This window comes from Lissotriton helveticus, chromosome 2_1, assembly GCF_964261635.1.
Source record: "Lissotriton helveticus chromosome 2_1, aLisHel1.1, whole genome shotgun sequence".
NCBI classification, from domain to species: domain Eukaryota; kingdom Metazoa; phylum Chordata; class Amphibia; order Caudata; family Salamandridae; genus Lissotriton; species Lissotriton helveticus.
In genome coordinates, this window is record NC_136059.1 from 1741936418 (window position 1) to 1741960642 (window position 24225).

The window sequence follows — 24225 nt, forward strand, 5'->3', positions numbered from 1 at the left end:
TGTCATGCCATTAGCTTCCCGCTGAAGTTGAAACATCTCATCCTCCCATTCTACTAAAGCTTCAAATTGAGTTGGTCTGGGCTTTGGTACAAGAGCTGTCATCTTTTCTTTTAAGTTTTTCAAAATTCTCATATTAAATTAACCATCTTCTGGCCAAGCTAAAACGCCGTCATTTTTAGTGTACTGCATCCAAGCATCAAACCAAAGGCAAGTATGATAACCATATTCACCTTCCATATAAGCTGCGGGTGTTTTGTATTTATGAAGTACCTTTCCACCTCGTGTTTCAATTTTCTTATCTGGTGAAATAAAAATTTTAAATCTCTGGAGCAACGTAAGCTTTTTCTCCTCTTTTTTATAATAATAACTCATGTTTTAATCAAATTGGTTCAATTTGAAATGATCGTAAATGTTTTCTAGATGCTCCGCTAAACCAACCAATCCGTGCGCGAAACACACCAACAAGCCAATCAGGTTAAGCTACGTCACTACTTTTGCTCAACCAATAGAATTACTGCTTTCCCAACAAACCAGTCAACTATCAGCTCGTCAGAGTCACGTGAACCAATCAGTACGTTAGCTGTGACGTATGTTAACCAATCACAGCGCAAACCCTGTGACGTACACAGCCGCTGCGGCTTCTCGTGTCTCACTCTCAGAGCTCACCCCTCCTTCACAAAAACTTTTCACAGCGCCATTTTAAGAACGCCTTTTTAATGAAACTCAATTAATAACGACAAAAAGAACAAATCATTCGTCTGTTTCACTAAAATAAAGGACAGTTTTTACAATTATGCAAGTATTCTTTGCGTGGAATAGACGACGCTATTCTCACAGAATATACATTCGTTGATAAAGTAAACTTTTAATCTACCCTTCAAACAAGCAATAACGAACTCGTTTCCTTCTGAATGCACATAAAGTAGCAATTCAAAATTTGACTCAAACGGAATTACAAATTGATTTACGCACTTTCAAACGGAAAGGTTCCCTAACTACATATATATGAAATCCTGGCAGGACTTTAACCCACCATAGAAATCCTGAATCGCCAGTAAAATAAACGACGTTATTTTACCCTCCACTCAAGTTTGTATATAATCTATTACACTTTTCGCAATGAGTTTTAGAACAGGTTCTCAGTCCCTATACTCAAAGCTACGATTTCATAGATAATCCTCACTATACATTCTCCCTAACACGCCTATATCCCTAACATGTGTTGTACGTCCACAACACTAGTGATATAATAATACCACTATTCTGAAACAGATCAAATGTTCTGTGTAACTTCACTCGTGTCACACAACTCTGTACCGGTAAAACTAGGATTTTTCACACTACAGGAAAAAACCTTTCGACTACAAATAACAATTGAACAAAACTCAACATGTGTTAAACATCGATCCTATGTAATTACCATGTAGCATGATGGTTACCATAGCAACCGTATCTCTGCTACCAGTTAATTGATCCAGCGGCCCTATAGAAAATATGTCATAAACTACGCTACCTAACTCCACAATACTTACCATTAATCATAATTCTTTTACAAGGCCCATAAACTAACGTGACATATTTTGAGCAACTGAATCATGTGACCTAATTAATAAACCTATTCACTAAATATATACATTTATATACATCTACAGAAAACCGACTTCATCACACCTGATAATCCCTATAATTAATTAAGCCACTGTGGCAATAGATCTGCTAATGGTAACCTTGACACATGAAATAACAAGTCCAGCTTGTTTTTCAAAGATTATTATTTATTTGAAGAAAGTGCATTAGAAATCTTTTTATTCAAGCATTATTATTAGGTTTTTAGCGAAGGTAATGACAATTTCAAGTTAAATCAAAATAGCATAAATCAAATTGAAATCCATTTAGCATCATCTAAACCCTAAATCCCTAGCTACACTTGCCCCATTTAAGAAAAGGGAAAAAGTCTTTAGGCCTAGAAGGTTTCTTACGTGCTCCAAGTAAAGTCCAACAGCACGACACGCCCTTCTGGAAAACAGCAAAGAGCAGCGCTCCCCCTCCCAGAGGGACAGTTTCTGACTAAGTAATTTAAGTAAAATTGAATACTTTTCTGCCATTCAGAGTCCTCATTGGCTGACAAGTGACAGACCATAGTGTCACCACATTCTTTGGAGCCCAGTTCCGACTTTTTAAAGAATCTATTGTCCTTTATTCCAAGTCACGAAGCTTCCTCCAGTTTGCAACATTTAATATAAGTGTCCTCGACATACTTAGGTTGTCAATCTCTCTGCCGGTTCCTGGCCTTGGCCACACTGACCAAAAGTACAGTCAGTTCATTTGCAATACCACGTTTGCATTTCTTTCTTTCAGAAACTTGGCAAGGATTTTTCCACACTGGGCTCTTGCTTACTCTTAGCAGAACTTTGCCAACTGCACATTAAGACGAACTAGGCCTCAAGCCTCTTTTCCAGAAACTAGTGCATAAACAAACACAAAAGAATAATTAATGCAAGAAATAAAGTTCGTTCTGTTACCCACCCACCTTTGCTAATTAATAACCCATTAATCTATGTTACCTAGCATAGGCAAATGAAAGCAACAAACAAATTCGTGCAACATTTAAGACAGAAAAACAAAACATGAGCACATAGAAATAAGCACATGCCATTAATAAACGGCCGCATTTAATTCTGACATGACAAAAGACAGGATTAATTCATTATTTTCACACACATGCAAATGCAACATATTGCACATTTATGAGCACACATATTAGTTTCCCGCGTGTTCATGAGGATGCAACTTTTATTCTAGGTTGGTTAATATTTTCACCACACACTTTATTGATAATATTAATTAATTATGGAAGTTAAACTTCACGAGCAGAAATAAATATATTTCAAAATCTCGCTCCATCATTCTAACAAAATAAACAAAGGTTTCAGGAAGCGCGAGGGGATTGAAATCTCCTCAGGTTCCCTGAAGCCTCTGCTCACAGCCACAAAGAAGCTGGAATGTTGGAGCTCCAGGCTTATACCAGCCATTATAAGCCCAGAGCTACTCCATTGTTTTCAACGGAGCTTTCAACGTTCCAATGTTCTAATAATTCTTAACATAACTTTGGTGGCTGTTTGATAATATTGCTAAAGAAACTATAAAGTTTTAGTCTTTGAGGAAAAGGACCTTATGTAAATGGCAGATGACTAAAAGTTTAACCTGCCCCATCTAATTGTCACAAACTAAAAACCTTCTCAACTTAATCCTTCTTTCCGGATAAACCTGGAGGGCAAACTTGTTAATTGTGAATGTGTGTGGGGACTGCACTCATGAATCAAATTTAACCGTTTGTGCGGTATGTGTGCGCGTTGGATTAGTGCCTGCACACTATTAAATAGCTAAATGTAGGGCCTGGTAACAGAGGTGACCAGGGCTCCAGCGTGCACCAACAATATCAAATTATCCAATCAAAAAAAAATATTTCATGTTTAGGTCACACATTTAATCACTATTCATTACATTGCTTCACCAATTGCATAGCATTTCAAGTAAATATCATGAACAAAGTCCAACAAATAATTAGTATGTTCCAATGTAAAGTACATAAATAACACCAAATTAAATGACATCATAAATTGCATAAACCCAATGCATTTCGGGGCTTGTGCCCCTTCGTCAGGGGTCGCAACTATGGACAGACGAACCCACTCTTGGATTCGATGAATAGCGTGGCGCGTAGCTGCGTGTAATCTGAATGCTTGTAGTTGAGGTAACTGCTGGATTAGAAGTAAAGCGTTTTTAATCTGTTAAGGTTCGACGTTCGTTACAAGGCGGCAGTTTAACGAGCAGTCACAGCATTCGCGAAACTCGACCGTTTTTCACGAAAGCACGGGTGCGGATGTCTTTTTGACCAGCCGGTCGAGTTTCGCGAATGCTGTGACTGCTCGTTAAACTGCCGCCTTGTAACGAACGTCGAACCTTAACAGATTAAAAACGCTTTACTTCTAATCCAGCAGTTACCTCAACTACAAGCATTCAGATTACACGCAGCTACGCGCCACGCTATTCATCGAATCCAAGAGTGGGTTCGTCTGTCCATAGTTGCGACCCCTGACGAAGGGGCACAAGCCCCGAAATGCATTGGGTTTATGCAATTTATGATGTCATTTAATTTGGTGTTATTTATGTACTTTACATTGGAACATACTAATTATTTGTTGGACTTTGTTCATGATATTTACTTGAAATGCTATGCAATTGGTGAAGCAATGTAATGAATAGTGATTAAATGTGTGACCTAAACATGAAATATTGTTTTTGATTGGATAATTTGATATTGTTGGTGCACGCTGGAGCCCTGGTCACCTCTGTTACCAGGCCCTACATTTAAACTTGTTAATTGGCCAGTTTAGCATGCATTGCAGTAGGCATATGCTTTCGTTGTTGTGCATTGCTATTGTTTAATCTGTATCTAAGAGGTTGTAACAATCAGTGAGAAGGATCTTATGACTTGGCTAGGTGAGAAGAATTTGAAGACTTTGACACTCCTAAAAATCTTTGATGGAGTCTAACTAGTCAAGTAAGCAGTTCTTTCCAGCAAACATTTTCCGGGCGTGTCTTGAAAAAAGGGTTTGTAAGAGTGTAGTTCGTCTAAGGGATTTATTTAGAGTTTGGCAGACAGTCTGGAAGGTAGGCAGAGTCCATTGCCTCAACCTACCTGGCATAAAATGCGCTTAATATTCAGAGATCCCCACCAGGCAAGCAGGAATGTTGCTGACTTCATTTGAGTCACAGCTGCAGTCCCTCTATTAAAGGTGTGAAGCCTTGCAGATTGGGTGTCCTGTTTGATGCACCCATTCTGCAAAGATTTTTGTTTTTGAAGAATAAACACCTAGGGCCCGATTCACAGAATGAACTTAAGACTAAATCCTAAACATACTACTATTTGGTATTCACAGAATGCACTTACTACTTTCAGGATTCACAGGGTGAACTTACTACTTTCGGGATTCACAGAATGAACTTACTACTTTCGGTATTCACAGAATAGACTTAAGACTACTAACTTTACGTCCGCACTCCGCCTGGAAATTCCGGACCGGAGGCGGAGCTTCCGGCATGGGGGCGGAGCTTGCGGCCCGGAGGTGGAGCTTGCGGCCCAGAGGTGGAGATTTCAGCCATGGCTAAATCCCCACCTCCGAGCCGGAAGCTCCGCCTTCAAGATGGAAGCTCCGCCTCCAGGCCAGAAACTCCGCCTCCGGGCCGGAATTTCCGGTCTGAGTGCGCACGTAAAGTTAGTAGTCTTAAATCTATTCTGTGAATACCGTAAGTAGTAAGTTCATTCTGTGAATCTCGAAAGTAGTAAGTTCACTCTGTGAATCCTGAAAGTAGTAAGTGCATTCTGTGAATACCAAATAGTAGTAAGTTTAGGATGTAGTCTTAAATTCATTCTGTAAATCGGGCCCCTACACTGGGTGTTTACTCTTCAAAAAAAAAAAAAAAAATCATTAAATCCAATGTACAGGGGGTTTTCTCCCTGCCTGTGGGGACCATTGTGCTATTTACATGACCAGGGCCACCAGGCCTCATAATGGGGTGCTGGGCAAAGAAATCTAGTGATGGATGCCCTAGGGCAGTTTGCAATTGCTGATACCTGATGGCCCAGTGGTGAATGCGCCATCAGGTCAGAGGTTTCCAGTGCCAGAGCCAGCTGAGGTTCTGCCATCAGAAACGTACAGCTTCCCTAGAGCAGGGTAACTGAGATGCTGGCAGAGCTCTGCCAAACTCTAAATGACCCACAAGCCGTTACTTCTGTTATCAACATTTTCCCTCAAAACGTTTACCATACCTGCACTATGCATTGTGGCAACTGAAAAACACAAATTTTATGGTGAATCTTTAAAAGGAAATGCTTTAGCTATTAGTTAGATTGTCTATTGGAAAGAGTATGTAGTGTGGATAAGGCTCAGTCATTCACATACATTCCGAAAATTCGAACTATGGAGTGCCACTATTGGAAAGAGTATGTAGTGTGGATAAGGCTCAGTCATTCACATACATTCCGAAAATTCGAACTATGGAGTGCCACTATTTTGATGCCTTAGGTGTGGCATTTGCTATTCATCCGTTGATCTTTATGTATTCACAATATTCTCTGGTATAACCACTGGTTTGTCAATATGCCCACCAGGTCTTACCTAACCAGACCTTAATTTTGTAACACGTTTTCAAATACTTGTTTGACATGAGGTTAATTTTTAATTCTTTTATTCTGTTTAAATGTGTATGTTCAATAGCAGCTGGTGTCGGGGAACAGTGGTTAGGCTGCGCGCTTGGGGCAGTAACAAAACATACAAAGAAAAACTAACCTGCCGCTCTCCGCCCTTTTGCTCACTGCTCTTCTGCTCCTCTGGTCACAGGCTGAGCCTCCCCTAACGCCAATCCAGGCGCACCTCTAATGGTTGTAATATGAGCGCTGTGTCAGGATTGGGTGGAGTGAGCTGGTTTTTCACTTCATTGGGGGCTGAGAACCTGTGTCTGCTTTTGTTCTCCACCCAGCCACACAGCTGGGATTGAGAGATGTCAGTTCACATGTCGGGTTGGCCATCCTAAATGGGCCTGCCAAATCAACATGCGAACTGACAGCAGTGCCCACCCCTCCTCTGCCTCCTCCTCCTTGCAGCTGTTGTCAGAATGGCCCCACCCCCAAGACTTGGTGCCCACCGTTAAGGGAAATAATAAGATTAAACTGTTTTATTACCATTTTTTTGTCATTTTCCTCTGCGGGCAGGGGTTGGACTCTCCTCTGCCATAGCAGTGGAACCGCAGTTGTGTATACTCCTTGGTGCAATCTCATCACTTATTAAATAGGGCTTTTTATTTTACCAGTCACAGCGCTGCATTTAAAATGATTAATACCTAATAAAATCGTTCAGAAACATGAAGTTTCTCGTTGTCAGCATGGGTACACTGTAGGGAGAAGAAAAGTAAGCCTATATTATGGACATGGTCTAATTACAATAATATCTTTGATACACTGAATGCAACATTTATATATCTACGTAAAGCATCTACGATCAGCCTCCCTTGTTTGAATCTACACCACATAACTCTTAAACAAATTAAATAGCAAATGGGAACATTAAGTAGAAGAAACAGTTGAAATTAATAGACTGACTTTCAATTTGGAGTTATGTCCTATCTATCATATCCTAGATTTGCATCATCTTTATATCTCTCTGTATACGCCAAACAGCATTGTTTCATTTCTATGAAGATGTTTGATCCATGAACTTATAGGAAATAAGAAAGTGCTGAGTTAAACAGGTATTAGTGCATATTGCATCATAACACTATTTATCCTACCTCTTTTTTTGCAAAAACAAATTTTCTTTCTTTTCACAGAAAAAAACTGGTTTGGTGTTTCAGGATGAAGTGACATACCAGTGCAATCCAGGCTATAGGCTAACTGGGAGCCCTGTGCGCGTCTGCCAGGCCAATCGCCAGTGGTTCAGCGAAACACCACCAGCCTGCGTGCTCCTCAGCTGTGGAAAGCCTCCACCACTGCAGCATGGGTATAGCAAGGGGGAAAGATTTGAGGTTGGCTCGAAGGTTGAATTCTTCTGTGATGAGGGATATGAGCTCAATGGAGACACAAGTTGGAACTGCCTGAAAACTGGAAAGTGGTTCAAAAAGCAAATCCCAGTTTGCCTTCCAGCAAAGTGCCCAGACCCACCGCTTGTAGAAAATCAACTGGTATTGAAGGAGATGGAGAATGAAGTTGGTGTTGTGCAGTTCTTTTGTAAAGAAGGTTATAGCTTGCATGGTCCCAGTGCACTGAAGTGTTTACCTTCACAGCAATGGAATGACTCTTTTCCATTTTGTGAACCAGTCATCTGTGAGAAACCACCATACATTCCATTTGGAGAACCAACAATTATATCTCTTAATTTTGGCAGCAAGGTTAAGTACTCCTGCATGAATGGGTTTTTACTGAGGGGTGTTTCAGAAATTGAATGCCATGCAGATGGTTTTTGGAGCCCATCATTGCCTGAATGCATTCCTGTTGAGTGTCCCCATCCAGAAGAAATCCAGAATGGCATTGTTGATGTGCAGGGTTTAACATTCCTTAGCACTGCACTTTATACTTGTAAGCCAGGCTTTGAATTAATTGGAAACACAACCATAGTATGTGGTGAAAATGGCCAGTGGATCGGTGGAAAACCTGCATGTCAGCCAGTTCAGTGCCCAGAAGCTAAAAGTATCCAATATGGCATGTTTTCCCGGCAAAACATCTTTTATGGGCAAACAATTGCATATTCTTGCCAAAGAGGATTTCAGCTTGAAGGGCAACATATACTGACTTGTTTGGAGACAGGGAAGTGGGATTTTGAAGCCCCGATTTGCAAAGCAATTAGTTGTGATGCTCCAGAAGCCATTGAAAATGGTTTTGTGGAAGGAGCAGACTACAGCTATGGTGCCATGATCATCTATAGTTGCATGCCTGGATTTCAGCTGTCTGGTCTTGCAATGCAGACCTGTGAAGAATCAGGATGGTCTAGTTACACACCGATGTGTCTACCAATAGACTGTGGCCTGCCACCCCACATTGATTTTGGACTGTATTCAAAAATTGCAATAGAAGGAAAAGATATGTCACTGGTTTCTGCTGTGGAAGTAAGTCCTCATGCTAAACGTCCAGCACAGGTCCCTACAGTAACATTAATTAGCTCAAACAATAACCAAAGCTCTATGCAGGAAATAGGTGGTGTTGAACTATCAGACTTTCTGTATGGAACAGTGATACTATACACATGTTACTCTGGATATGAAGTAGTGGGCAACCCTGTGTTAATATGCCAAGAGGAGGGCACTTGGAATGGAAGCGCTCCTGTCTGTGTCGCTATAGAGTGCAAACTACCATCAAGTCCAGAAAATGGATTCCTACTAGTTAGTGAGAATACACTTGGCAGCAGAGTGCAGTATGGGTGTAATCCTGGATATGAACTGGTTGGCTCAGACACAGCCCTGTGTTTGAACAACAGAAATTGGAGCAACCAAGCCCCTTACTGTGCTGTGATATCATGTGGTACTCCAAATAATCTCTTGAATGGTTCCTTAGAGGTGGACAGCTTTGTTTATGGGAGCGTGGCTTACTATAAGTGTGATTCTGGGTTCAAGCTAGATGGTTCAGAGAAACGCATATGCCAGGGCAACAAGAAGTGGGATGGACAAGAACCTATCTGTGTCCCTGTTTCCTGTGGTCCACCACCAACTGTAGAATTTGGCCAAGCAGATGGAAATGAGTACACATTCCAAAACTGTGTTCATTATCATTGCAATGAAGGTTATCATCTAGATGGAAATCACACTACAACCTGCCTTGAAGACGGAAGCTGGAGTGCATCCCCTCCAGTGTGTAGACCTGTCAAGTGTGCCTTACCACTGAGTATTCTGAATGGAGAAGTCAATGGATCTGGTGATGGCTTTGGTGATGAAATTCATTACCACTGTCAAGCAGGCTACATATTGCAAGGGACACAAAAACGCACTTGTCAAGCGGATGGCAACTGGGATGGACATGCCCCATATTGTGAACCAGTGAACTGTGGCCCCCCAGAAGACATCTCTCATGGCTTTCTAAATGGTTCCACCTTTACATTTGAGGGATATGTACAATACCTGTGCTTTCCAGGTTATGAGATGCAAGGAAATGCATTACGTCAGTGCATGTCAAATGGTTTCTGGAGTGGCACCCCTCCAATCTGCCTCCCTTGCAACTGCCCACCTCCAATAATTCAGAATGGGAAGATTATTGGAGATGAATTCAATTGTGGTGAGGTTGTACGTTTTCAGTGTTATGAGGGGTTTAAGCTCTTAGGATCGTCAGAAATAAGGTGCGAGTCTGCCGGAAAATGGAGTTCTGGTTTCCCCCACTGTGGTCGTGTCTCATGTGGCTCTCCCCCTTCTATCTCACATGCATTTATAAATGGAAGCAGCTCCCTGGATGAGAATGCTATACTCTACAGCTGTGTGATTGGTTATGTGATGCAAGGAACAGCACAGCTGATTTGTACAATGGAGGGTACATGGAGTGAGCCATATCCAAGCTGTGAAGTACTGTCTTGTGGACCAGCACCTTCTGTCTCCAATGCAGTGGCTTCTGGAGATTCACACGTCTATGGAAGTAAAGTTGAATACAGGTAAGAGAGGCCACCATTATATTTAAGAAATGGCAAAAAAATTGGTTGTGAGGCTCATGGAGGACACTTTCAGCCTATGTGTGCAAGCTTGTGTGTTTATGTATCCCCATAAAGTTGTACAACTTCTGGACCCTTTAACATATATTTTTTTTTGTGCACCACACATGGGTATCACAGAGAGATGGGAACATCTTTTTTTAATTAATTTTTTTTATTTTTCTTATTTTGTATCACATAGGGGCTTATTCATATACATTTTGTCGTACTTACGAAGGGCTACAGTAGCAGTAATAAAGTACACAAAATGCTATTCACAAACCTACGAGCGTAAATCTGACCCTTTACCTCTCCAATTTTTTCATGGGGACATCCTCACACATGTTAGTGTACTACTTAGTAGTAAATGTGGGAGGAAGTAAAGGGAGTGGCTGAAACAAGGGGCAGACTTTTTACTAAATGGGAAGGGGTTCAGGGAGGAGTTAGGAGGGCTCTAGGGAGAGATTAAGGGAACGACATGCACCCAACCACAACAGAGTAAGCCCATTGCTATTCATAAACTGCACTTCTAAAGTTACTAAAGCAAAAACGGGATCCACAATAATAGGAAAATACTCCAAATCAGAGCTGGAGTAAGGGCCTGATTACGGGTTTGGCGGACATGGTTACACTGTCACAAAAGTGACAGATATCCTGTTTGTCGTATTATAATTCCATGATTTCCTATGGAACTTGTAATAGGGTGGACTGGATTTCCGTCACATTTGTGAAGGAATACACCATCTGCCAAACTTATAATCAGGCCTAGTATCAGACATGGCCAACCACTGGTACTGCAACACCCTTCCAAAGAAAATAATGGAGGTAGGGACTTAAAATAAAACCTTATAGCAAATAATATTACATTAAATTACATTATTTAAAATACTTAATAAATAAATGTACATATAATTTAATGTTTAATACTATCTAAAAGTAAAACATGAATTATCAATTTATAAAATATTTCAACTAACGATTTTCAATTTATATATACATTATAATTAAATTATAAATATTTTTGGAAAATTAGGTGGAAAGAATTTATATTTTAATGTAAACTTCAGATACATATTTTTATTTTATTTTAGATATTTAAATTAATGAATGATTTAATTCAAAACTAAAATTCAAAGTTAAGTTAATAAGCATTTTTTACTATTTTTTTTTTTTTCCTCATATTCCCCCTTGGTGACCATATAGTAACAGAAAGATAGAGGAGATGACAGGAACACTGACCCAGATATACTGGGGGGAGGATATTAACGATTCCTACCAGAGTACCCCGCAGTGCAAAGCATCAACCTCTTATTCGTCACGTGGTACCATCTAGGCTAACATGCTGCTATATAATACCCACTTCGTATCCGAAATCACCCTTGTAGGGTATGTGTAGCCAAAGGGGACCAGTTGAGGAGACCCTTCCAAGCAGCGTAATCATAGGACATGGGGGGAAAAAAAAACCCAAAAAAAACCCATGCTATTATATTCCATGATTACCAATTCAATAGAAGCCAACATCTTCTCTTATTTGGGTTCCCAGCTCTGATCATATCTAATTTTGACGTCTGTAGCATAGACGCATGCCAATCTGTTAAAAGTGGAGGTGCCTTATCTTTCCATCGTTTACATATTTCTCTTCTAGCCAGCAAACAGCCATAGAAGACCAATTTTTTACCCATGCCACCAAGCTCTGGTAAAATGTCAAAAAAGACTAACACTGGGCAAGGACTGACTTGAGACCCTACCGCCAAGGAGAGGGACACACAGATCTCATTCCAGAATGATGTTAGGGATGGACACTCAAAAAACATATGTAGATCTGATGCGGCTACCAAACCGCATCTAGGACAAGCAACCAGAGCGTTATTAGGAAATTTTGATAAACGTAATGGAGAATAGTACGCCCTGTGCAATGTGAACAGATGGTTGCGACGAAGCCATGAAGGTTTCACAATGTCCCCCAAAATTTTAAACGATTCTAGCCACAGACTCTCCATATCAATATTAGTGATATATGTTTCCCAGAGCGAGTGGGGGAGCAAAAATTCACCATCAGTCTCGTCTATCATGAGGTTATACCAAAATGTGATCTCTTTTTTAAAAGGTAATTTATCTATCAGATGGGATACCAGATTACTCTCAGCACCTATTTTAAATCTGCCCCTACCCTGACTTTGAGCATGAGCCCAGCTCTGAATTTGAAGGTATTTAAATCTTGAGAAACGCGTTCCTATTATTGAACTCAAAGCCTCCCATGAAAATAAAATACCTTCGACAAACAGGTCCCCCCATGATGTAAGACCTGCCTCTCTAACAGGTAGAGCTAGACTATCCAAGAGCCAAGAGGGAGAGCCCGGAGAATCCCAAAGTGGAGCCCTACTATGATAGTAATCAAGTTTGAGTGCACGTCTAAAATTACCCCATGTTCTAGCTAGATCCCTCAATACCTTTAGCTTGACTTTCTTAAAGTATTTGGGGTCACCAAACATTAACAAAACATTTGCAGGCCTAACTTTTTCCCCTTTAAGAAGTGCTGAAAATAGTTTCCCACACCCAGTGCAATTAGGGGTCTTTAAAAGCATCCTGACGTGAGAGAGTTGAAAGGCTCATCCATAATACTGCAAATTTGGTGCCGCAAGTCCCCCTTTTTCTCGGCGACGTCTTATCTTCTTCCAGGCCAATCTGGGTGTATGACGGTTCCATATAAATGTGTTTATTTTGGCTTGGAGTATTGCAATCATGGATGGATCAAAAAAGAGAGGAATAGTGCTAAACAGGAACATAATCTTAGGTAAAATAGTCATTTTAACCAGGTTGGACCTGCCTAACAGGGAGATAGGGAGAGCTGACCATGTTCTCATCAACCTACGACACTCCTTAGCCACGAGAGCGACATTTAAGGGGACGATCTTATTAATATCTGCATAGATGTTTAAACCCAAATACCTCAGGATAGAGCTAGGCTGTGCCCCTGCCACCGGCACAGGATGATTCCAAACCATGATATCGGTTTTAGAAGCGTTGACTTCATAGCCGGATACTGCCCCAAACTCTTCTGCAATGGCTATCACTGTTGGAAACGCCGAGCTCAACTCGGATGAGAAAATGAGAACATCATCCGCATATAATGCGACTTTCCGCTCCCACCCTTCAAAAATAAAAGGTTTAATATTAGGATTGTCACGAATTAATTGGGCAAAAGGTTCTATATATAAATCAAACAAAAGAGGGGAAAGGGGACACCCTTGGCGGGTTCCGCGCATAATACTAAATGGCTCTGTCAGTTCCCCATTAACCAATAATGAGGCGGAAGGGTCTTTGTATAAGAGTTTTACAGCCCGCCTAAAGTTATCACCTAAGTTAAACTTTTCCAGGACCTCTGATAGGTATACCCAATTTACCCTATCAAAGGCCTTTGTGGCATCGAGCGTGAGAACTGCCAGTGGAAGAGATGCAGACGTGGCCATATCTATTGCGCCGATGAGGTCGTAAGTCAGCTCATATAGCTGCCGATCCTTTACAAATCCCTTCTGGTCCAAGTGCAGGATGTTGTTTGCCACCGCTCCCAATCTATTTGCTAGCACCGAAGCAAAGATTTTATAATCTGTGTTGAGAATTGAAATCGGCCTATATGACCCACAGTTAGTTGCTGGTTTGCCCAAGCATTTTTAACTTTTTTTTTACATTTAAAATGAATATATACACTTAATTTACATTAACATTCAACATAGCAATATTTTTTGTGTTTAATAAGCTTCATTAAGCAAATAACAGCTGCATAAGAAATAGGTAGTGAAAAACAATATATCTGTAATATAATAGAAATTAAAAACAGCCAAAAAAGCAGATTATAAAGCTATTTTCATTTTAACAATAACATAGGAAGAAAGGAAGGAAGGAAAACGAAAGGGGAATATAATGCAACTCTGTAATTGAAAATCATGAGCAAATTTAAAACTATTCAAAAAGTATACAAATACTTTAAACATCTAAAATGCAATCCAATAGTGAAAGGAAAAAGAGAAGTAATGTAGGGGGGAGATCAGAGACTATAAGGATTTATGGGGGCTGAAAATTCTTAGAACAATTACCTAACACATGAATTGAAATCTTAGTAAATAGTGGTTAATGATGACCAAAATAAATCTCTATTTACAAATGGTTTGACAGAGGAGGCAAAAGAAATATCCAATCTATGATAATGACAAACATTGCTCCACCAGGACTTCACTGAAAGTTTAATTGAACATTTCCAGTTTAGTGAAATTTGCTTGAAGGATAAAGCCAACATCAAGTCAAATAAACATTTTTAATGTAAATACAATCCTAACAAGTTTGATAAATCTCCTGTAAAAAGAATAGTATTTTATAAAGGAGTATGCGAGTTAAAAATTGCTGAGAGGTGCTTCCAAACATTCTTCCAAAAAGAAGAGACAGCAGGACAGTAAAACAGTAGGTGCATCTAATCAGCCAAAGGAAAATGACAGTACCAGCAAGCCTTATTATTAGCATGTGTAAAATTAGCTATGGACAAGGGAGTAAAATATTAACTATGGTAGAGAAAGAACAAAGACAGAGTAGTGGAGTCAGATCTAGAAATTTTCAAAGACCTACCCCATAATCTGTCCCAAAAATCAATGCTCCAATCACAACTCAGATCCGTCTCCCAAGCAGTTTCTAGCTTAGATTTAGGACGAACAGCATCTGGGGTAAGAAGACATTTATAGATTAAGGATGCTTTAGGGAATACAGTTAATACTCTTCTCAGTGGATGTACTATAAGAGCAGGCTCAGTAGAGGCAAGAGAATAAAAAACATCTAGGATTATTCCCATAAGAGTTGAAACTTTGTGCCAGAACAAGCACAGACATTTAAAGGTGCCCTGAAATTGAGGAAAAGAACACAGAGATAAATCATCAAACATGTCCTGAACCCAGATAACTCCCTCAAGTCTCTAGGACTTCCAATACAGACGTCTATTATTAATGGTAATAAGATGATTGTACCAAGGGGAGACTGAAGGAAAGCATCCCTGGAGATAATTTCCAATTGATAGTGAGGTTTTAATAATGAAAAAGTGTGTTTAAAAAACGGAAGAGAGGTAATATTGACCTTTGTAGTGAAGGCAAAAACTCCCTTAACAGAAAAGGGTGCAAGTAAGGTCACAGGGTCATCTCCCTCAATACCCTCAGGAAGACCATACAAATGAAGGTTGTTGCGCCTATTTCTGTTTTGTAGATCCTCACCAGATTTCTTCAAGATAATCACCTCCCTCTCCAGAGATGACATTTTTGTAGAGGTATCTTGAGGGTCACTGACATGTTGTTCAACCGTGGATAACCGGGAGTCAAGCGTAAACCATTTAGTGTCCAAAACCTGTAGGCGTGTATTGGTTTCCTCAATAAATTGGTGCAAAGCACATATTTCCTTTAAGTGTCTAAAGACACAGGCGAAGCAGGTTTCGGCAGAGAAGGAAGATCTTGTTTGAGTCTTTTGATGGCAGATGCAGGCAAATTCAATTTTGAAAGGCACAATGGATGAAGAAGCTGCCCTGGAGGAGTTAGAATGAGCCATACTGACAGGGTTATGCAAGTCATCCATAGGGGCACCAAGGAGGCTGAGTACGTCACAGGCAGACCAGTAGTAGAATTTTTACTAGAGTGTAATAAATGTGTAGATGTGCCCATTGCCCATGAAATAAAAATGTTTCAATCAATCCAGCATGAAAAAAAAAGAAATTCTTCCTCTAATGAAAAATAAAACCTAAAAAAAGGCCAGTGGCGTGAATTATGTCCTTTGAAAATAGCTGGAATAAGTTACAATGAATTAAAAACATACGTCTCAAAAGCCAATGCATAGACACAGTACCTTGTATAAGGATTAAAGCAGAGAAGGATTGTTCCAGTGAGAAAAAGAAACAAAACGGCGGCCAAAAGGCAGGAGAAGCTGTTCCAAGACGTTTCACATAGCCAGAGGTAGGAGGAAGGAAAAAAAAGGCAGCCGCATGTTCAGGGGACGTTCCGCATAGGAGAACTCCCCATAAAATCCAAAAAATGGCACTTAAACAGTCGAATTTAAATTAACATCCCCCGATGCAGCTCCGAGCTCCTAGCTCAAGCGGCCATCATGAAAGGCACTGTGCGCGTGTCTTCTGTAACTTTTACTTTTTATTCAATATCTTCCCTCTCTGGAGTCACACTCACAGAGATACCAACAGTCTTTTTGAGCATACGTTTTCAAGGTTGTTGGTTAGTTGGTTTTGCGTGAGTTTACTTCTCATCATCAGCAGAGGATGTTGCCTGGAGTTGGATACTTGGTGGTCTATTAGGGTGGCGGCCGGATGGCCACCGCCGGGCCAGCGGTAGCAACTGCCGGACCCGAGGCAGACATCCGCCCTCGATCGAAACCCTGAAAACCGCCGGTCCGATTAGCATTGCCGTTGTGACAGCAGCAGTGTGATTTTCTGCCTGCCACTTTTCCGCCGGTTGCAGTCTGCCTGCTTGCCTGGCGGGCGGAGCTGGACCGCTACAAATATGGCGGATCAGGGCAAAGCACCGCTGGCATGATTATGATGCTGGCGGTAGCCAGCCTTTCCGCGTCAGTGGGACCGCCAAGGAAAGACATGCAGAGAATGTCTTTAGGGGTCCATTGTAGGCCCTTAATGTGTTGGGGGGTGAGTGGGTGCACTGGGGGGTACCATGGCTACTTGTCCTTGTACCAGGTGGCAGGCACAGTGCAGGGACATGCAGGACACGCTTTTTTGGACATTGCGGCAGTGCTGCCAGCAGCAGCAACGGCCGCAATGCTAACTGCTGCGATCCGACCGCCACGGTCAAATTTTGACTGCGGAGAATACTAATTGGACCGGCAGTTTTCCTGCGGTCCTAGCGGACAGTGGTTTCCCGCTGCCATGGCGGTCAGAGTGGTTTTCCAAACGCCATCATAATAGACCTCTTGGTTCCTTTGTTTCCCTGCCCGAATGCAGCAGACACTGATTGTAAGTAGTTTTTGGTAGTTCTGATGCTGATGGGCCCCATGAAACACTGACAGTGAGACTGAGAGGGTGCAGCTTGCAAGAAATCTCCAGAGTGTCTGACTTTCTTTTTTTAAATGGCTGCTGTCAATGCGGGTGCCACAGTAGGGTTCTGAAATGGAGTTGCAAAGCCACCGAGTCAAGAAAGAAGGCCATCTCCCAGTTCTGTAGGCTCACCGATGCCCGGGTTAAGGTAAGAAAATGTGATAAATTGGTCTATTAGCAGCAAACCCCTGTCGCCGCACGGAGCTCTGAAGAGCAGCTACCATCTTGCAGCATCCAGCCGGAAGTCTCCAACATAGCAATATTTTTTATATTGTTTTCTAGTTCAATAAAAAAATTTACTTTTCCCTCTGTGTACCATGGGGTGAATCGACAAAGGGTGTAGACATCTCCTGATCATATTGCATAGGTAAAATTGAAAACATTTATTCAACTTTATAATAAATTAGTAAATATGGGCCCGATTCACAGTACAAACTTAAGACAAATCCTAAACTTACTACCATTTTGGTATTCATAGAAGGCACTTACTCATTTTGGTATTCACAGAAGGCACTTACTCATTTCGGTATTCACAGAAGTTAGGACTCCTAACTTTAGGACTCCTAAATGCCTTCTGTGAATACCGAAAGTCTTAAAGTTAGGATTTTTCTCAGTTTAGGAGTAGTAAAGTTAGAATTCCTAACTTTAGGACTCCTAAATGCCTTCTGTGACTACCGAAAGTCTTAAAGTTAGGATTTTTGTCCGTTTAGGATTAGTAGTTAGGACTCCTAATTTTAGGACTCCTAAATGCCTTCAGTGAATACCGAAAGTCTTAAAGTTAGGAATTTTCTCACTTTAGGAGTAGTAAAGTTAGGACTCCTAATTTTAGGACTCCTAAATGCCTTCTGTGAATACCGAAAGTCTTAAAGTTAGGATTTTTCTCCGTTTAGGACTCTTAAACTGAGAAAAATCTGTGAATACCAAAATGAGTAAGTGCCTTATGTGAATATCAAAATGGTAGTAAGTTTAGGATTTTGTCTTAAGTTAGTTCTGTGAATCGGGCTCAGAATTTTTATATTAAATATCAATGTAAAAAAATGTATATTTATTTTTACTGGTAGACCAAAATAGAAAAATACTATAACTCTAGTAACCTCATTTTGAAATAAATCTTTAGTTATTTTAAATATGTGAAATTAAATAAACAATATTTTCTGAAGTATAAAAAATAAATTCCACCAAAATTCCCAAAACATTTTATCGTACATTTTTCTTTATTACAACTGGTGCGTACAATTAATTAAACAGAATTCTATTTTGAATCATTTTTTAAATTAACTTTTAAATTAAACAAATATTTTATAAAAAATAAATATGTACTAATTATAGATGTTATAACATTAAATTATATTAATTTATCTTTTTAACTATTTTAAAGAATGTCATTTAGGTAACATTCATTTATTTATTTTTAACATTAAATAACATAATTTCTTATTTTCCTTAATTCATTATTTTCTGTAGCAGAGTTATGCATCATCAGCGGCGACAATGGACTTACTACTATTTCTTTATTGGCAGTAATACCTTGCACAGAGTTTGTGAATAGCCAAAAGTTATAAAGCCACTCAAAAATGTATGAGAAATTGCACATGTAAATTACTATCAAGTGTAAGTTACTTTTGGAAATAGGATACTATATAGACTTTTAAAAAAATACATCAAACAAACCTTCAAAACACCAATAGTACAAAGTGGACCAACTAAAGATCCTACATGCAGAGGTACAACAGCTGCTGCTGAAGGCTGCCACATAGAAGGTCCCATATCATAAAAGATTTAGAGGTTTGTATTCTCGATCCCAAACAAGACTTAACCCGGCATCCTATTATAGACCTGAGATGTTTAAACAGGTACATAAAAACACAGAGATTCAAAATGCCAACTTGACAAGATATCATTAAATTTTGAAAGAGGGAGATTACCTGGCTGCGGTAGATCCCAAAGATGCTTACTTCTATATGCCCATAAATCATTCGCACAGGTGGTATGTGAGGTCTATGATCAGGGGAGAGTATTGCCAATTCGACGTACTGCCATTCACCATCACATCAGCACTTAGAGCATTCACAGAAACACTTGTGGTGGTGGCAAGTAAGAAGGCACACCTTCCATGTGTATCTTTACCTGGACAACTGATTGGTAAGAGCAAGCAACTACTTCAAGTGTCAACTAAACCTCATAAGGGTTTGTAGAGAGTTGGTTAAGGTATGTGTAAGCACACCTTTAATAGAATGTATTATTACTGTGTATTCTGTATTCTGGAATGTTTAATGTGCATCTTTCAGATTGCTACCTGGAAAGAACTTCCTACAGGGTTGTAACTCTATTGCACTGCCAAGAATTCCCTTTAAACTGGGTAAAATCAGTGCACAATTCAGATATGAAGCCTCTTCTGGGAGCAGACCTGCACACAGCCACACCAATAGCTTATCCCACTGCAAAAGGGTTCAGGCAATGCTAAGGCAGGTTCACCTTAACCAGATGTCACATGCTCTAATAGTGAGAACAGTCATGAGACTATTACGGATTATTTCACCTTGCATTCTCCTCATTCCAAACAAGAGACTACACTGAGGAAAATTTAAGAATGGTTATGCAAGCAATGGCCTCAAAGTGGAGTTGGTATGATCTAGTGGTTGTCACTATCAAGGTCAGCAAGAAAATACAGTGGTGTGATGCAACCAATATCCTGAAGAGGAGATGATTTTCACCACCCCTCCTGAAAGCCATCATCACAACATTCATCTTACACTTAGGGTGGGTAGCACATACTGGTACAATCATAATAAAAGGTTTATGATGAGCACAAGAGACTGTCAAACACATAAATTACCTGGTACTGAAAACAATTTTCCTAGCACTAAAAGCTTTTCAGAACCAAATACAGCACACAACAGTACAAATACTAATAGACGACACAACAGCACTTTAACAAACTGAGGAGCTCAAACAACATTTACAGTATTCATTAAAGATAGACACCTAAGCAAGGCAACAGGGAATGGTATTCCACCCAAACCTGGCAGGGATTGGGGGCATGGCTCATGATGTAGCAGAATTTCAGCACTTGTGACATCCCTAAGCAACATTAAGGATTATTAAAGAGGCAAAGCGACCTTGCACCATGAAATGTTACACCTTTAAATGGAAAAATACCCATAATGATGCAAAAACAACAACTTTGAAGACAGTGTACATCAATACATTGTCATTGTAAGGTACCTCACACACCTTCACAAAATGTAAACTATAGAATGCCTCACTAAGTTTACATTTTGCTTGATTTCCACACACAATGACACATTGATGTAAGGGGTGGTTGTTCAGGGAATCCCCTGTGCACAAGGCAGTCTGGAGTCACCTGCACGAGTTCTAGGTTAACTGAGCCCGGGGTGGAAGGAATGGGGAATGGAGGGGGGACGTTAATAAACAGCATGTATATTCAAGAGGATGAGATAATATCCGATGCCTCTCTATTGTAGGGTTTTTAGTAAAAGGGGTGATAGGCACACTGCTGTGTAACATAACTATATATGTGTCACAAAGGTCAAATAGATGCTGCTAGGAGAGGGGATGACCCCTATAACCCCTCAATGTCGTGTGGGGACAGACCCTCACTCTTACTGAATTATATCCAAAACCTAGGCATACTTCAAAGTAAATCCACAGTATGTATATTCACTACGAAGTTAACAAGTCCTCAGAACAAAAAGATCCATAAACATGTAGATAAGATGTTGCTTCGTCTTTATTTCGGGTATCGTTAAGCCAAAACAGAAACCAGCTGACACATGTTTCGTCGCATTTGGAAATAGTTCTGCGACTTCTTCAGGGCTGAATGGTGAACAAGAGGTCTTTGTAATCACGCTGCCGGTAATAATTCCAACCCGGCTGGGCTAATCTCAAGGTGCGGATAGTAAATAAATTTCAATTGAAGCGTCACGCTGCCGTTGTGGGTGACACTCTGGCTAGCCACAACGTAGCTGTAGCTGTAGCTGTATCTCCTTTTCACATGAACTAAACAATCACTGTTCCATCTTTTTTCATGAATCTTCAAATGAAACTGAGAGGCCCTTGCACACAATAGATGTGAGAAGAGCAGTTAAGTACTACATCCAAGCCACCAAAGACACAAGAAAGACCAGTCCATTTTTATTGTTCCCTCCTCACAGGCCCTAGAAATTCCTGTTCAAACCATCAAAACGTTTTATTCACTAGCTTATAAAACTTTATGCCACAAGCCATAGGCTCAGTAAATAGGACAAAATGGGACGGCTATGGCACTTAAGGCCAACGTATCCTTATTGGATATTTGCAGAGCAGCCACATGGTCCTCTGAACATACTCTCACAAAGCACTATTGCATATATCTAGACTCACATAATGAGGTAGCAGTAGGTCAAACTGTATTAAAAAAAAATTCTTCTCTCCATCCCATCTCAGGGAGGTAATACCAAAATATAATCTAAGAATGTGAAACTAGAATAGATCTCTTGCCAATAAAGGAAACCAGCTACTTACTTGTAACTATGGTTTTACAGCTTGTAACTCTTCTAGATTCACGTGTATCCCCTCCACCTTCCCATCCCACATAGGTTTGTGGAAAAGATAAGAGTAAAAAAAAAGAATCTAAGATGTTGAGTACGCACAGGGGTACTGTAGGTACCGTAGGATTACTCGATGTAATTCAAGGTCTTTGCATATATCGACCCCCACACACTGACCTAGTAAATGTTTTATCTAAGCAACACACTTCCAGACCCAACTAGTAGATGACAGAATTGTTCAAAGCATGAGACTCTAGAAGAGTTTCAAGCTGCATAACCGTAATTACAGGTAAGTAACTGGTTTCACATTGTTCATGACAATGGGGCCAATTACAAAGTCAGATGGAGCGCCACTGACGGGCCATCAGTGGCAGTCCCCCCAATGTCCAGGGCTGCGGTCTGACTGCCGGATTAAGATGCCGGCGGTCGGAGACCTCTGTTCGGGGAGAAAGTCCGTTGCCTCTAAATGGCGGCGGTGCCTGCGCAGGCACCACTTTTGGGATTACGATGTCCCGATCTGGCAGCCTTTCCATGGTGGTCCAACCGCCATTGAAAGGCTGTAGGAAAGGGACTTTGAGGGCCCCAAGTAGGGCCGCCGTCCCCCCCGGGACCTCTGCTATGAGGCCCGGGGCACATGTGGTGCCTCCCAAACATCCATAACCTGTGTGCCTGGCACACGATGCAGGAATATTTGTAAACATGTCTTTTGTCAGCTTCTGCTGCTACCCTTATCTAGGCTGCAGCACAAGCCCCGTAGGGAAAAGGGCATATTTTCCTACCACCTACACGGCGGTCGAATCATAATTTGGTGTGCAGGGCATCGTAGTGAGGTCCTATGTCAAGACATAGGTTCATTTAGTACCAGTAGAGGGTAGATTGAACCAATTTCAAGACCAATGGACCAACTTAATTTCAGAAAAGTTAGTCCTGGAAATTGTCTCAAGTGGCTACTTTATAGACATTTATCTAATTTCTCAAATTACTTACTACATTCAAACCCCTTGGCCCAGAGATCAGCTGAAGAAGAAAGCCTTCCAGAACAACATCTATTCTTCAGTTGAAACAAAGGCTATTCTTACTGTTCCTCTTCAAGAGATGGGTTCTATGGTGGTATTCTTCCTACTAATGAAATATTAGGAGGAGTACAGGATAGTGATAGACCTCTAATTGGTGAAAAGGTTCAGTAAACCAACACAATTCAAAATAAATCCTAAAAAGCAAGGGGAGAATTCTTGTCAAAAATAGATCTCCACATTCCTATCAAATGCTCACATCAGATGTTTCTCAGATCCAAAGTGAGAAATCTTCATTGGCAGGTCAGAGCACTTTCTTTTGGGTTAAAAACAGCACCAAGAATGTTTAACAAAGGTGCTGGATCCCATGGTAGCCCTCAGTCACAGCAGATCCATTCCTATTCACTCATACATGGACAATTTCCTAATTCTGTGCTCTTCAGCTGTCTAAAATATGGGCACTGATCAAAAATTTGGTTTTCTAATCAATCTCTCCAAATCTCATTTCCTCCCTATTCAAGGCTTGGATTATAAAGGGATCAAAATAAGAATAGAGCTTCACTTTTTCCAACTATAGTCTCCCCAGGGCCCAATTAAGATTTTGTCTAGTCCTGGTTCCTTTCTCCCTGAAAGTCAGGACTTTATTCTTGGAAACATTTATTTTTAAAAAGTTCTCCTCTGTGTAATTTTCCAAAGCATGCAAGTGCATTTGAAGTCCCATTAAGGTAAAATCCATCTGGATCACTTCATCAGTGTATGAAAGATAACTGACCTCCATTACGCCATGTTCAGGCAGAACCCCCTTTGTCAAACACACTCTATGGGGCATGTTATAAATGTAGAGCGAGAAAAGAAGCAGTGCCAGCAGGCACACCTCCATCCTGCATTGCTGTTTTCTTCGTTAGACTTTGGTTTTTGCCCATAAGCACTTGGACCCATGTAGGAGAGTAGAGGGATATAATTAGCCTCTTAAGATGGTCAGGGATTTCTTACACAACAATTGTATCCACAGCGTCCCTTAGTCTACCCTGTCAAAAGCAGTGGAGAAATCAATAAACACTGAATATACTAGCATGCCCCTCATCTATGGAGACTTTTCTATAAGTGTATGTAAGGTCGCAATATTATCAAGAGTTCCACAGTTCTTACGAAAACCGGCCAGGTCAGCTGGCATGATGTTGTTTCCAGAAGCCCATTCTTGAAGAAGAGGTAGGATGCTTTTAGCGAAAAGTTTGCCTGTTGCACCTAACAGGGCAATTTCCCTATAACTGACCAGAGATATTTCTGTCCCTTTTTATACAGGGTATCACCCGATAAATGTCTATCTGAAATAACAGAACTAACAGACATAGAAGGGT

At 40.6% G+C, this 24225-nt stretch overlaps 1 protein-coding gene across 2 annotated transcripts in view; it reads left to right on the forward strand.

The window, feature by feature from the left end:
* Positions 1–24225, forward strand: part of SVEP1 (sushi, von Willebrand factor type A, EGF and pentraxin domain containing 1) — a 1097507-nt gene that overhangs the window by 940534 nt on the left and 132748 nt on the right. For both annotated transcript variants that reach the window (XM_078676696.1, XM_078676697.1), the window contains one exon: positions 7390–10187. In XM_078676696.1, the coding sequence (XP_078532822.1) occupies positions 7390–10187 (2798 nt within the window). The remainder of the gene's footprint in view (positions 1–7389; positions 10188–24225) is intronic.